Source organism: Ambystoma mexicanum, chromosome 5p (assembly GCF_040938575.1).
Source record: "Ambystoma mexicanum isolate Mex_15411 chromosome 5p, UKY_AmexF1_1, whole genome shotgun sequence".
NCBI classification, from domain to species: domain Eukaryota; kingdom Metazoa; phylum Chordata; class Amphibia; order Caudata; family Ambystomatidae; genus Ambystoma; species Ambystoma mexicanum.
The window spans coordinates 881,159,135-881,174,294 of NC_090930.1; the positions used below are offsets into that span (position 1 = coordinate 881,159,135).

A 15,160-nucleotide genomic window follows, 5' to 3' on the forward strand; every position below is an offset into this window, starting at 1 on the left:
GGTGCCCTAGTTGGTTGGTTTGTGGTGTTTGCAAGTGTATGGAGAGTTTTAGTAGGGTTAGTGGGGGAGAAGGGATGATCCTAGTACCATGGTTTAGTGTTGAATCATTGTTGCACAGGTTGCAGTGGTTAACGATATTGGGTCTCTCTTTCACTGCTCAGTCAATTTGCTTGGATCACATGACCCGGGAATTCCGAGCCAAGAGCCAGTACTTTGTGCTGTTCCTCTTTGCATTAAAGCTGCGTGTTTCTCTTTAATCATGGACCATGGTTTGGCCAGTTAGATCGGCAAATCAAAGTGAAAGGGTTTGACTGCTTTGTTCAAAGTCAACTGTTCTTCTATTGTGCATATTCCTTTGGCGAGGGAGTTCCAGAGATTCATTGAGATGTTTGAAAAGGCAAATCCGGGGTTATGTGGCCTGGCAAGAGCCTGATGGAGATGTGAATATCCAGACCTCTGCTGCGGGGCAGAATGTTCACAAAAACCTTGAGAATTCCAAGGCGAAATTGGCAAGTTCGGAGGTGCAGGCCTGCAATGGAAAAGTAACGGACGGGGAGAGAAACCTCTTCCAGTGCACTTACACTAATTATTGAAAGTTCTTCTGTCTGTAGGCTGTGCAGTGAGGATCCCAAAATGGCAGACCAGATTGGACTAGCCAAGCTCCGGTTCTAAGGAGACGTTGGCTCCTCGATGACCAGGTAGCAATGCAACGGGATGGATCGCTCGGCTCCACCCTCTTTCACGATTTGCAAGGTTCCCGGTGTGATGAGGAGCACACCTAAACAAATAGGGAATTCAAAATTTGGACCAGGGATGCCAAAGCGTCACATTGTGTTCAGTTAAGAGGAAAAAGTTACAAAATAATGAGCCGTTGGTATCTCATCCTGTGGAGGCTTCATGGGATAAGCCAGAATACCCCCTCCAAGTGCCAAGCCACTTTATTCCATACTTGGATTCCATGGTTGGATTAAGTGACATGGTGGTAATGTCACTTACTCCAACCATACCGGAAGGAAGTGCTATTGCACATTAAAGTAATAACAGGTACGGCTCTGTCATTCGATACGCTCGCGTTACTGCTGGGCAATGAAGACCCGTAGGGTCACTACAAATTGATGGCGAAAAGCTCTAGATTGATCGCACACTTATTGGCAGCTGCGAGGGTGACGATAGCCCGACAATGGAAAATAAATACCACACCAGATATCCGAGAGTGGTGGTCCAGGATATGGCTTGGAGCCGCCATGGAAAAGTTTAGGGCCTCTCTAAGGGGTGAGATGCCAACATATTTTGAGGTATGGAACCCGTTCATAAGTTATGTGCACCAAAAGGATGTCCCAAGTATGCATCACAGGCCTCAGGATATGAGATCTTTTACATTGTTATAATCCCTACTGAAAAGGTGCTGGAAATATGTTGGGAATGTTGATGATATTGTAATTAGTAGAGAATATGACCCCAGAAGATGCCCTCAGGTGATCCTACTGGTGATAAATGTTTTATTTTTCAAAAGGTTGACATGTTGAACAGATTATGAATATACAAATAATGTTGAGTCATCGCTATTAGCAAGATGGTGGCCCAGTCACCAGGTATTGCAGTGTTATTTAACATATGTTCTCAATAATAACAATTTTAAATACAAAAAAAAAGAAAAGGCCACTCCAGCATATTTCATTTTCGAATATTGGTTGGGTTCAAGATGTATTTTATTGCTGGACCTTAGGGTTCTTTTTGGTCTGTAGATGTGATCAGTACTGACTGTGTGAACTATTTTGGCTAAAAGCAGGTTGGGTGGATTTTAGGCCAAGAATCGCATTACCAGCAGATTGTGAAAAACCCTCTTTCTGGTGAAAATAATCAGCCACCAAAATATTATACTTTTCTTTTTTAAATGAGCTAACCTACTAAATGTAGCACCTTCTAAAAAATACACCAAATGTACTATGCGACTAAACCTTAAATTCTCCCCTGTCAAAAAAAAGAAAATGTAAAACCATCTCACAATTCGTTTCATGGGGAGCAAAAAAAGAATGTGCCATCCATGAGTGATGTGTGTTAGGTTGCACACAAGATGCCATGAGTAGAGCCTACAGGGTGAAGGTACATGTAGAAAATGGCATAGCTGTCAACTGGCCTGTGATTTGTCCGATAGCACAGCGAGTAGAGCGCTCCTTTGACATCCGTGCAGAGCCTGCCAGGCGGGGCCAAACTCAGCCTTTCATCCTCCCGAGGTCGATAAATGAGCACCGCAAACCGTGGGTAATAATAAGCAGCGCTCAGATGCCTGAGGGTTCGCAGCGCTACATAAATGCTAATTATTATTTATTATTATTGTGGCTTTAGCCTACAAACACAAAGAAACCTTGAGCCTCAGACGTGTCGAGGAAACCCGCGAGAAGGGCAGGCTGAAAAATACAGTCATTACATTCACGCATTGAGGATCGTGCTGGATGCAAAGCAATCCTTTCATCTGGTTCTGCGGTTTTACTGATGTCTGCAACTGCCAAAGTCACAGTGCCTTGACCTCCTGTGACCTCGTCAAGTTCGCAGACTTCAAAGCCTAGGACACACAAACCTTACATTTACTGCCTTACCTCCAAAAACAGAGGTGATATAAGAGCCTTCGAGTCAGGCACAAAGGTTATTGGTAGCGCTAGGTTGAAAATAATACTAATTTTTGAAAATAAATAAGGCGCTAGCGAGACATATACAAGTGTTTGAAATTGGGTTACTTGTAAGGCCGGATGACTGTGTTTGCTCCATCACTACATATATTAATTACTGATGTTTTAATTTGTGAATAAAGTCACTATGATAGTGAACACACCTTCTTAGAACAGTTTTGCCCAGCATCACAAGGCACTCCAGGGCAATTTCAATACTTCCGAATGCCAATCAGAGGGTAACTCGAAAGTACCATGCAGTGCACACTTGCGCTCAGTGATGCACATGAGATGAAGTGTGTGTCTGTCAAACCAATCACAAATCAGTCAACTAAGGAACGCTCACCTTTATTGTGGCGCATGCCCTCATCTATACTATTAAACACCATCACAAAAAGGTAAACAAAAATGCACTGTGCTTTTTTCCTAATTCTTATGCAACTGTGCTCAAGGTGGTGTGTTCACAGTGCATTTTGTCCTTTTCATGAGGTAGGTGGAGCTATACAGATTATGCATATTTTTGGGTAGTGCGCGACAAGTGACCCTTGAGCCCACTGCGAATAGTTGGCATCTCTGAAATGGTGTCTTGAGTTGTATTGCCCCCCAAATAAGGTTGTCATGCCAAGGTGGGGGATGTGAGGTGTGGTGGGTTTTCAACTTACTCTACAATGGATGGTGTGCTTTTTTTGTGTTTTGATATAGCACTTCAGCTTCGTGTCCCTCCCCACGGATGTCCTGGAAATCGAAGTCAAGGACAAGTTTGCCAAGAGTCGCCCGATTATCAAGCGCTTTCTGGGAAAGCTGTCTATGCCGGTGCAGCGGCTTCTGGAGCGCCATGCGATAGGGCAAGTATACATTGTGCTACAGGCCTTACACCCGTTCAATTGAATGCACTCTTCCCCCAATGTCATCTTCTTCCCGCCATGCTGGTCTTCTGCAACAATGCAATCTACATATCTTCTGGTGGAATGTGATACCGTCTTGCATTTCTGCCTGCAAAGTGCATGTTGCCTGTTGAATGCCTATCATTGAAAATTGATGAAGGAGATATGTGTGTCCATGCTCCAGTCTCGAGAGGGGGGCGTTGTCATCAATGTCATTGAGGTCTGCTGCTTTCAAAATGCCCGCAGATTTTGAAGGCTGCTTCTTTGCCGTGCTCTGTGGCTGCAAATGAAACAACAGACTGAAGCAATAACTGACCGGGGCATTAGCTGGCAAGGTCCTGATGGTCGAGAATTTGCTTTTATTCGGAAGCACCCTGGGTGAGGGCTCTAGCCAATCAGGTGACTCGGAACGCATGCTGTTTTCACTCGCGCGTAAGCTTGTTTTCTGAGCGGCCTGATTGCTGCCCCGCTCTCACGCATCTCTGCCAATCCCATGCTTCATTTGCCAGGACATGCCCAGTTTAGTTTTTCTTACATTTTTTACTTCAGAAACAGCCTTTCGCACCCACGCATTGGTGATTGTGGCTGCTAACAGCACTATTAAATCGGGCCGGAAAGTTAGTTAATGTGCCGTCATAGTTAGTTGAATCACCAGGAACCTGAGACCGAATCACCTCAAGTTATTGGACATTCCTACTGCCAACTCAGTCTTTGTCAGGAGCTGCGCATTCTGGGCAGCTGCACCCAAAAACTGGAATGCAATGCCACTTGACCTCAGAAGTTGTGAGTCCCTGGAACTGTTTAAGAAAAAGCTCAAAACTCCCTTATTTGAATAGGAGGTCTCTTATCTCGTTCTGCCGAGTAGTGTTTGTTTGCCTTTGCCATCTGTGTCTTGAGACCTTCGGTCTTGGCGCCGCATACATCCGGGCCCTTTTGGTTGCGCCACTTACAAATAAAAGTAAAGTAAAGTCACTACTAGAGTGGCACTAGGGGGCATCAGGAATTGGTCCTACCGTGAGGCAGTTGAGGAAGATCATGCACAGATCCTCGTGACGTGCAGCAGGACTGCGAGGACGTGAGGACAGGAGCCGAGATGTAACTTTTAAAATAATCCCTTCGTATTGTCTTGCGCAGAAAGAGTAGCAGCAAATATCAGGGGAGCTCTGCTACGGAAAGAAGAAATGTATTGAGGTTGAGTGAGGAATCAAGGGTTGGTTCTTTAGACTGCTGCTGTTGCTCTAGAGGGCCTAAGGGACGATCGAAAAAAGCCTCAGAATCAATGATGTCTGATATTTCCTTGATTCTATTTGCTTTATTTTTTATTTTCCAATGTGTGGCTACTTTCTATCCGTTTTTATTGATAGCGCATTTCATATTTGTTTCTCCTTAAACTTGTGTTCATGCCACTGTCTAAGTTGATGGCTCTCTCTTTCTTTATGTTTTTTTTTAATGTTCAGGGGGGGGTCAACTATTTGTATTTTTTGCAGTTATTATTGTTCTCCATTCCCAAGAGACAATACTCCTGATAAGGATGGGTTATGGAGAAGATGAAATTCCGAGACACTTCACAGAGTTGGGAAATGCACAGAGCAGTTTTTCCAGTGTGCACCTTAGTAGGGAATCTACATGTAAATATCACAAATGTGTGAAAAGCCACAGAAAGTGTGTTTCCAGTGGTTTTAATGCAGCCATTCTATTTACCAGGCTCATGAGGCTGTACATGTGGGGAACATATTCAGATCAATTCTTCGCAAGGTGAATTTGCACTGATTCAGACTGGCCAAACTTTGGAGAACTTACGTCAGGGCTCAGGTAGAGTGGTTGGGTACAGACTTGCAGGTTGTATAGGGGACATGCATGCACAACTAGAGTTCATGATCATTCTTGTAGGCAAAGGCAGGGGGTTTATGGCAACTTTACAAGGGTGGTTACAAAGAGAAAAGGCTTATATTATGAATTACACTAGGCTAGTCAAGAGAGAGTTGGATTTAGGATAGGTTGCTAATTTTTTCATTTACACACTGGCACACAATCTTGTGATAAGGCATGAAATCAAATTCAGTGTTTAACTAGGTATAGAACCCATGTGCCCTTTTGTTGTGGCTAGGGGAGAGAGACTCTTAGCGACCACCTGGCATGACATACACACACAACATTTCTTGAAAGAGACTACTAGGGAGGATACAATCCCAGAGTTGTATGGAGGCAAATTACAGATAAATAAATTATGAGGATTTGTATTTGTTTATTTGTATAGCGCGCAAAACACAGAGGTATCTAGGATCAGGATTCCCATCAACACTCCCAAAAATATTTCATAAATGCTTTCTTTGTCTGATAACGTGCAACCTGGATTCAGGGTGCAGAGAAGAGAGGCTTGTTGCCTAAAGACCACTCTTTCACTAAAACACAACATTTTGTGAACTGGCTTGCATGAACTTATCTGCGCTCTCACTAGACTATTGCTACAAGTTACCAAACTGATCTCAATTCATTCATTCATTGCAAATTCAACTGTTTTTCACTAGTCACTTGTTATGTTGCATGTGGTAAATTGAACATAAAATATTCACAAACTTTATGAGAAGATGTGTGTTTGATTCTTGTGAATAAACAGACAGAAAATCCCTTGGTCATTTAAACACTCATGCAAGCTATACTAGCTGTGATTGACAGAGATCTAATACTCGGCTCTGTCACACCAGGAAACATAGGAATTGTGTGTTTTTTCCTTTGGTTGCTCACTTTTAGATGCAGTTATTAATTCTCTTTAAACAAATATCTATGCAGGTTGGGCACCCATACATCTGGCTATTGGAAGGGCAGCTTTCCTCCCATCCTATCGCTATTAGATAGGCGTTGCACCACACGCTACCCAGGGATATGCACCACGTTTTTAGGGACAGGGTGTTCTTCCAGCAGGGTTAGGTAGTTACACTTCTGTTGTCTGGCTCCCCTCCCTGCATTTATCCCCACTACTGTGTTAGACGTGAGCTCTAATTACATATATTTTTTCTCTCAAGAATCGTTCTTAATGTGATACCACACCACACTAAAACATCAATCTTTACATATGTTGTAAAACTCCACATTAACAAGAAGATTTCAGTGTTATTATATATGAGTAGCAAATGCCTGAACACTAACCCTCTCCTTGTTTATTGTTTCATATTGAAAAGCCAATAGATTATAAAATCCTGCAGCAAATGATTTAATAGAATGCCTAACAATCATCATCTGATACGAAACTGTGGCAAGAAAATGGCATTGTTCCATTTCTATAACATGGAAAAAAAAACAGATATTCAGATTGTACACGTACTCTCTGTAATTCTCTTAAGGTGGCCCCTTGAATCGCATTTTGGAAGTGCCAACTTGTAGTGGATCATAACCCACTTCACCATCAGAATCCTCGGATTTAACATAATTCGCATTAACATCCTAGTCAGAAAATACATAACATTTTCAAGTCTGCTTTTCTAGTGGGTTTGCCAACTCACAAACAAAATTCCCAATATTCATGTTTTGTACTGACAATTTAAACAAACAGTACAACATGTTTTTGACACTACTATTAGGTGCCATCTTAAAATATATTTTTGTTTTTCAAGTGTATTAGTAACAACACCATTTTTGATTTGGTAATCATATTCTGGAGAATTGTAACATACATAAACAAGGATCTATGTTATTACTGCACCGAGTTTACTGCACCGGCTGAAAATGCGACTTTTCTTTTTCTTTTCAGACCCCCTTTCACTGCATGTATATGTGGGGGAGAACCCCCGCAAACCTCTCTACTCACCCCACCATTTATTATTTACTGTACCCCATCACCCACATATATATATACTGAGAAAAGGGGGTTGGAAAAAAGTCAGCATTTTCGGCCGGCGCAGTAATGGTATGGGTTGAATCTTTTACATACTACACAAATAAAAACTTAAGTCACTCTAAATCCACATACAATCTCCACAATTGGAGTACATTCATTCCAAGAAATATTTTCTGTATCAAGATACAAGTAAATTATACATATTCAAATTTTGATTTAAACTACTACAATCAATATTTTGAAGCAAGTAAACAGGAATCACGAATCACATTTTACATAAGAGTTATATGAAGCAGGAACAATCCAATGTTACATTCATATTATGTGGAGTAAAGGCAGATAACTCATCCATCTGAAATGCTTCTCTTTGAGACAAGAGCTTCACAATGCTGTCTCTTCTCTTAGACATGTTCACTTGTTCTAACACCATGAATTCAGATTGAGCAATTGTGTTTCTAGCTTATGTGAAATGCAAAGCTACTTGTCATTTCAGGTTTTGGCCCTTATATCGGATTTGAATCATTTCATAGTAAACATTTGGGAATCACAAGTAGAATAATGGTGAAAGTTACAGAGTTGCCCAGTATAGGGATGGTAAATAAGATTCCCCTGTGGTATAGTTTGACAGAGAGAACAATTTAAAACTGGAAATGTACCTAATTTTTGAGAAAGAGGAAATATGGGCGGAACCCTTTTTTGGGGGGGGCCTGACTCTAGAGGGTTGAGAGGTACAGTAGTAGAAGGGAGTAGAGTCAAAGGCTTCCCTGGCCAAAGCCATGACAGGGGGTCAACGAGACCTTGCAGGGGAGCTAGGTTGCTGCTAGCTTGAAAAGAGATCACCGTAAAGTACAAAAAACAAGAAGGTTTATTTCAACAAGAAGACGTCTTTACAGAAGTAATTTATGTGCCGTAGCACATGGCATATGCATACTGAAGTACATTTATAGTCTGCATATTGGTGGGTTAGTACATGTAGTGACAATCTATTCCATGTATTGTTCACAATCACAATACATTAACATTGTCGACACATTGGTTGGTGATTCTGGTTCGGTAGGTTGTTGGCAAAGGGCAGTGGCTGGATGAAGTGGAGCAGCGCTGCAGAATTGTACCGAACTGTCTCAGGATATTAGGTCGTGGTCGGACTTGGTTAAGTGAGATGGGTGTCATCCTAAAGTTTAAGAATGGAGACGCATTAAAATTACGCTGATGCAAGGAAATGCCAGAAAATGAAAAGGGAGCTGCAAGGTGTGGACCTACCATGTGCAAGTAAGTTGACGCAATGGCTGTAGTCTTTACCAGCTGCTGATTACTGCAGCTGGGGGTGGGGGGGCAGTCTGCGTAGGTCAGATGCCCGGATCTAGTTGAAAAAGAGTCAGAAAGGTAGTGGCCAAACAAATTGGCTTGGTTGGCCGCGTAGGCTATCATTGTGCAAAAGTTGGTGACCAGAGGGGAGCGGATGATGTTCGAAAATAGTACATCAAACAAGAATAACATCCGTGAGTTGAGGTAAAATAAATTGTGAAAAAATTCGCTGTGCCTATGCAATTAGTGCAAGAGGGTCGCGGGCCTTATGCTGCTAAATTCGAGGTGCCCCATGAGTATATTGGCGGCCAGAACGAGTGGCTGAGTTGGGAGAGCCACACAGGCTGTCATGGTGCTACGGTGGGAGGCCAAAGAGGAACGGATGATGTTCTAGTGAAACACATCGAACAGAGTTAGTCGAATGGGAGAGCCCAGTGGCGAGGTTAAAAAGCGCTGGTCAGAGCGAGTGGCAGCAAAACGAAAGTGAGCTATTAGACGTCCAGAATCTTACCTGTGCCGAACCGAGGAAAGGAAGAAGCTGTGTCACTGCAGACTGATGTGCACATGTGTGCCTGAGGGACCAAGTATTTATTCAGAACGGGGCTAAATCCAAGCGCGGGGAGTGCGCATGTGTCAAAGGATAGTGTCACTGTTGGAGGTGAAGCTCAGAAACTTCTGTATTTATACAAAACAACGTCAATAGTGCATAGATTGGTAATAGTATGCCACAACCATCCCTGACCATGAGAACAAAAAGTTATTTTGAACATAGTAGCATGTGTGTTGGTCATTATGACAGGGCTGTCCAATTTTAGTATTTGGAGCTAGCACTGTCATGCATTTGTTGTAGAGCATAAATACATAAAATGCATATAGCAAAAGTGACTCATTATAATTATATTTAGCATGATTTATATGGCTGCAATGTTTGATCGTACATGTGTTGGATGCCGATGGCATTTAAAACAGTTGGTGTAGACCGTGTTTGATGTAATAGGGCTCCACTTTGTTACAGGGAGAGCCGTACTACTATACATGCAAGACATCAAGAACATTAGAAAACTTTGTTATCTCATATTTACGCATGCGTGGTCATCTCATGAAAGATGGGTGACGGTTATGTTATTTTTGGTGTGGCATAGTGGGACAATAATGAAAGGCACATAGGGCTAGCCTGTCACATTGATATATACAGAAGAGGACACAGCTCTATTTGTTAAAGAAAAGGTTCCATTCAATGGAAATGTTCCGGCCCTGTCTGACAGAATCAAGGCGGTAAATCCATTTTTGCTCAAGTTTGCAAAGGGCAAGGTCTCTATCGCCTCTGCGGAAGGGGTTACCCACTGTTTGGACTATTGCCCAAATAATGTTGTTGCGGGTGTGATCTTTGAAATGTGCCACTAGGGGGTTGTCTTCTATTTCATTGCGAACACATGAACGATGTTCGTAAATGCGCTGTCTGATTTCTCTCTTGGATTTACCTACGTTGATGAGGTCGCAGGGGCATTTGATGATGTAGACGGACCATTTAGTTTTGTAATTAGTGATTGGAATTTAGGGTCCACCGGTTTCCTTTCAAATTCATTGTCTTGAGGTTTGTCGTCAGGGTATAGACGGAACAATTACCACACTTAAAATGGCCTTTTACTGGCGGAAGGTTCCATAGTGTGGCTTGTGTGCTGTTGGAAACATCTACTTCTGTGTACGTGTGGGTCTTTTTGGATTGCGGCTGCGTTTGAACACAAATCTAGGTTTTTCTGGTTTGAAGGAGTCGGTGTGGAGCTTATCCCAGTGTTTGAGGACCACTTTTTTGATTGGATTGCTCAAAGGAGTGAAGGTAGTAACGCAGGTCATTTTTGTGATGGATTGTTCTCTTTTATTACCTCAACTCACGGAGGTTATTCTTGTTTGATGTACTATATTCGAACATCACCCGCTCCCCTCTGGTCACCAACTTTTGCACAATGAAAGCCTTCGCGGCCAACCTAGCCAATTTGTTTGGCCACTACCAGACTCACAAGGCACCTCCATTTCTTTGAACTTTAAGGCCTGCGGCCCTCTTGCACTAATCGCATAGGCACGGCATACTTTCTACTCCTCTTTTAGTACCATTGCACATTACCTTTGTACCATAATAGTCATTTCTGACTCTTTTAAAACAAGATCTGGGCATCTGACCTTCGCAGACCGTCCCCCCCAGTCGTAGTAATCAGCAGCTGGTAAAGCAAGACTACAGCCATGGCGTCAACTTACTTGCACATGGTAGGTCCACACCTTGCAGCTCCCTTTTCATTTTCTGGTATTTCCTTGCATCACCGTAATTTTAATGCATCTACATTCTTAAACTTTAGGATGACGCCCATCTCACTCAACCAAGTCCTACCACGACGTAATGTCCTGAAGACAGTTCGGTACAATTTTGCAGCGCTGCTCCACTTCATCCAGCCACTGCCCTTTGCCAACAACCTACCGAACTAGAAACACCAACCAATGTTTCGACAATGTTAATGTATTGTGATTGTGAACAATACATGGAATAGATTGTCACTACATGGACTAACCCACCAATTTGCAGACTATAAATGTACTTCAGTATGCATATGCCATGTGCTACGGCACATAAATTACTTCTGTAAATACGTCTTCTTGTTGAAATAAACCTTCTTGTTTTTTGTACTTTACGGTGATCTCTTTTCAAGCTAGCAACAACCTAGCTCTCCTGCAAGGTCTCGTTGACCCCTGTCATGCCTTTGGCCAGGGAAGCCTTTGACTCTACTCCTTTCTACTACTGTACCTAATTTTTGAGAAGCCAAAGTTTTAATTAGACTAGGAACCATTCGTTCTGCTGTTATTATTACAAAGAAAGGTTCAGCACTGTGTTAGTCCAGTTTTGAATCACATAAAATGCAGGTTTGAATACCTTTTAATGGACTAACTGAAAATTCTATGCAGAGATGGAACAATGCATTAGGTTTTGTAGTCCAACAGACCCCGTCATCAGATGGTGCAGAATGCAATGATTGGTAATGGGAAACCCACAGGACATTTCATTCTCATAAAAGAAAAAAGGGGCATTTTAAACTTCAGTATGCATGGAAGGAAATGTAGTCTGAATTTTCTGCCTTATCCAAAAGACCATAAATACTCCTGGAAGCAGGGAGCAAATATAACGGTTTCAACACAGGCCACAGTTCTCTCTGAGATTGTTCTAAAATGTACAAACGTATGTGAGGTGGGTTTCCCAAAACAGACATGGCCAGTGAGAGGGACATTGGGACTTTGACCAGTGAGGTGGTCTAGTGGCTGGTCATGAAAATAGTATTTGTTTGCTGTTAGTGCAAAATGGCCGAGAATTGTCTTGAATGTAGAATTACAACCTTGAAAATAGGTTGTGCCTGAAACCCATGTAGGCAGTCTCCATGCTGTACTACAGTTGCCTCAGTGGCAAAGAAGAAATGTAATATGTTCTACAGAGTGAGGCTTCTGTTTGGATTCACGGAGGTCTAACCTGCAGAAGCCCAATTTACAGTGGCCCAGTCGTCTTTACTAGTGCACAGTTATCCTTTAAATTGATACATATTCTGTCAAAGTCTGATTTGGAAGATAAGAACTTTCCTTTATAAATTCCATGCTGCACACAGTATGAGGCTGATTCCAAAAGGGAAAGAAGGACAGACACCGACTTTAGATGTTTAATTTTCCCGTAAGTTAAATGCATCTGATTCCCAAAGGAAAACAGTAATGCGAATTGCTCTCATTTTCTCCTAATGTCCTGAGCCTGCCATAGGGGCTGCGGGTATCATTGCGCTGATTCTCAAACGTTAAGGTAAATGTGTATCATTTTTAATTTATGCAAATCGGATCAATTTTTATTTTGTGTGAATTACACATCTAAAGTGGATGTACATACTTCCCTTTTGTGAATCGGCCCTAGAAGGCCTCCAATGATCACTAATCTGAGCGTTTGCACGGCTGTGAGGTTTTGTCTTGAGTGAAGCTCCCATGTTTTCTTGTTTCTTCTGTGCAGGGACCGTGTTGTCAGCTACACTCTGGGCCGCCGGCTTCCTACGGATCATGTCAGCGGGCAGCTGCAGTTCAGATTTGGGATAACAGCGTCAATTCACCCAGGTGCTTTCTCCACTTGCCGCTCATTTACTCACTAACTTCACTTTTGCCAAACCTTTGTTTTGATAGAATTCTTTTTTCAATTCAGCTATTTTTTTCATATTTGTGGCTAGAAAGTAAAAGTAACCTGTTCGCTGTTCCAATCATTAAGAGGACTCCACCAGATTGGATTTATAATGATTTTCTTATAATTTATTCCCAAATTACCAAAGCCAAATTGTTTTTTGCTGATGATTTGACCACTTTTTTACAGCTAATAGTGGGGGGAACCTCCTGCACCCTTTACCTCTCTCTCCAACCCCCATTTCTATATACCTACACCAAACCACCATCTATATTTTTGTGTTACAAGATAGTGGTAGAACATGTGGCAAAACAAATGGTGCGAAAACTGTAATTTGGCAAAAGTTGGTAATGCCAGTGGATTATGTCACCAATCGGAACATTCAGTGTCAGGTTTCTATGCAGTCATTGCATAGATGCTCGTCGGTAGTTTGCATCCCTCCTGGAGCTATAGCTCCAGAAAGACCAAAATATCAAGTCTTCCCTGTTTAACTTGATACCACTGTTATCAAAAAAAAGTCCACCCTTCTGTTTCACCCTTCAGGTTCCTCAGTCAAACTATCACCGTGGAGCTCATTATCACTTTTCCCCCTGACCACACCAGCAGAGCTATGTGCCTTCAACTGAATTGCACCAATACAGTTAATTTGTCTTGCAATTTGTCTTGGCAATGAAAACAATTTGCTTAGAACACACCTAAAACTTTCTAAAGGGTTTCCTTGAATGCAGGGTCATTCTCAGCTTCCCCGCACAGAGCAGACATAATTTCTCAAAGTACTCTAAATTGAAAATACTCAACAATAAACACCCCAAAAAAGAAGTATCCACTCTGAAAAGATCAAAAGCAATTCTACTGGGGTTGCCCTTTTTGCATAATGTCCACTTGTTTAAAGGTACATGTGGCCAAATCTTTCTGCATCTTGTAGATGTTCCCAACACAGAGCAAAGGGTTCAGACAAAGCCTTGACCATGGCACCGAGCAAGGAGTTTCTTGAGAAACAGTAGCCGGCTCTCCCCAAATCTCTGATTGCTCCTTTACAAAATGATGAGGAAGTTCTCCAATCCAGTAGCTCCAGAAATAAACCATCCTCTTTTTTTAGGGACCCCGTAGTAATTTTCCTTTAGAATAGCCCCTACATGAGAACCACTGGGATTGACAACAATCCTAGAGAAAGGCACGCATCCAACGCCAGAGACACAACAATGGCCAACTCTAGCTGCCCAGTGCCACGATTGAGATGGAGCTCCTTAGACTGTCACCTAATTTCACGTAACTGTAATCAACAAACTGCCATCTGCAGGTTTAATGCAATGTGTTAAAAGAACACAAATCGTGGGCTGCCAAAGTGGCTATGTGCAAGCATTTGTTAAAGCAGTTTGCCCATTCCCATATTGCGTCCCTTCCATTCATCCTAGATTGTACAAGGGTCTCATTACCGGAGCCCTGATCAGAGCACACACAAGCAGGGACATGTGTGATGTGCCTTTGAGCACAACCACCTAGTTTGTGGCTGTTGGGCCTCAACTCCTCTCAGCCCAGCCCCTGGGGTCCAGTACAAGAACAGATTCAAGACACAGCCCTTGGTTTTGGAGAAAGACTATTTCAAGGGCTGGGAGTCCATGTCTCACAATTGTCCTTGGTACCTCACTCACACTTCACCCCAAATAAATGCAAAAATAATACCAAATGATTTTCCTAGGATAAGATGCCAGTAGGGAGTTTGTACGTTATTAACACCCTTTTCTCTTTGGCTGATTGGTGGCAAAGACATCATTTTGACAACTCTCATAATGAAATACATCATGATTCTTGATAGAATCGAGAGTTATTCCATTCAACTACCATCCAAGCCATAAGACAAAAATTAGGCTCGGTAAGCGTAGTTTATAATGGGATGGGGAATTTCATCCAATTCTGGCGGCAGCTAAATAAGTAATCCTTTGGGACTTGGAGATGTCTAGTATGCAACCATTTCACTAAGAAGTATACACACAAGTCTGATATTTAAAATGTATATACTTGGATTATGGAAAAATATTTCTGAAATGGGAATAGAACAAATAGTATGGAGTACAAGCGTTAAAACCCAGTTAAAAAATATGTGTAAAGATGGAACTTTAGAGTACGATATCTCTCACTTTCATGAACTGAAGCATGTAGAGGGGACCTCAGAGCCCTCAATAACACAAAGATATCAAATCGATTTGCATGATGCTAGAGTATAAGGGGTTTATTTGAAGTTTATACTATTTCAGTTCATGAAATTGCTGGCACCTGGGCA

At 42.2% G+C, this 15,160-nt stretch overlaps 1 protein-coding gene across 5 annotated transcripts in view; it reads left to right on the plus strand.

Annotated features, from left to right (window-relative positions):
- Positions 1 to 15,160, plus strand: part of HECW1 (HECT, C2 and WW domain containing E3 ubiquitin protein ligase 1) — a 1,624,660-nt gene that overhangs the window by 1,200,136 nt on the left and 409,364 nt on the right. For all 5 annotated transcript variants that reach the window (XR_011274209.1, XM_069613305.1, XM_069613307.1 and 2 more), the window contains 2 exons: positions 3,369 to 3,511; positions 12,718 to 12,818. Coding sequence is in view for 4 of the 5 variants with exons in the window: in XM_069613305.1 (XP_069469406.1) it covers positions 3,369 to 3,511; positions 12,718 to 12,818 (244 nt within the window). In the remaining variant the exon portion in view is untranslated. The remainder of the gene's footprint in view (positions 1 to 3,368; positions 3,512 to 12,717; positions 12,819 to 15,160) is intronic.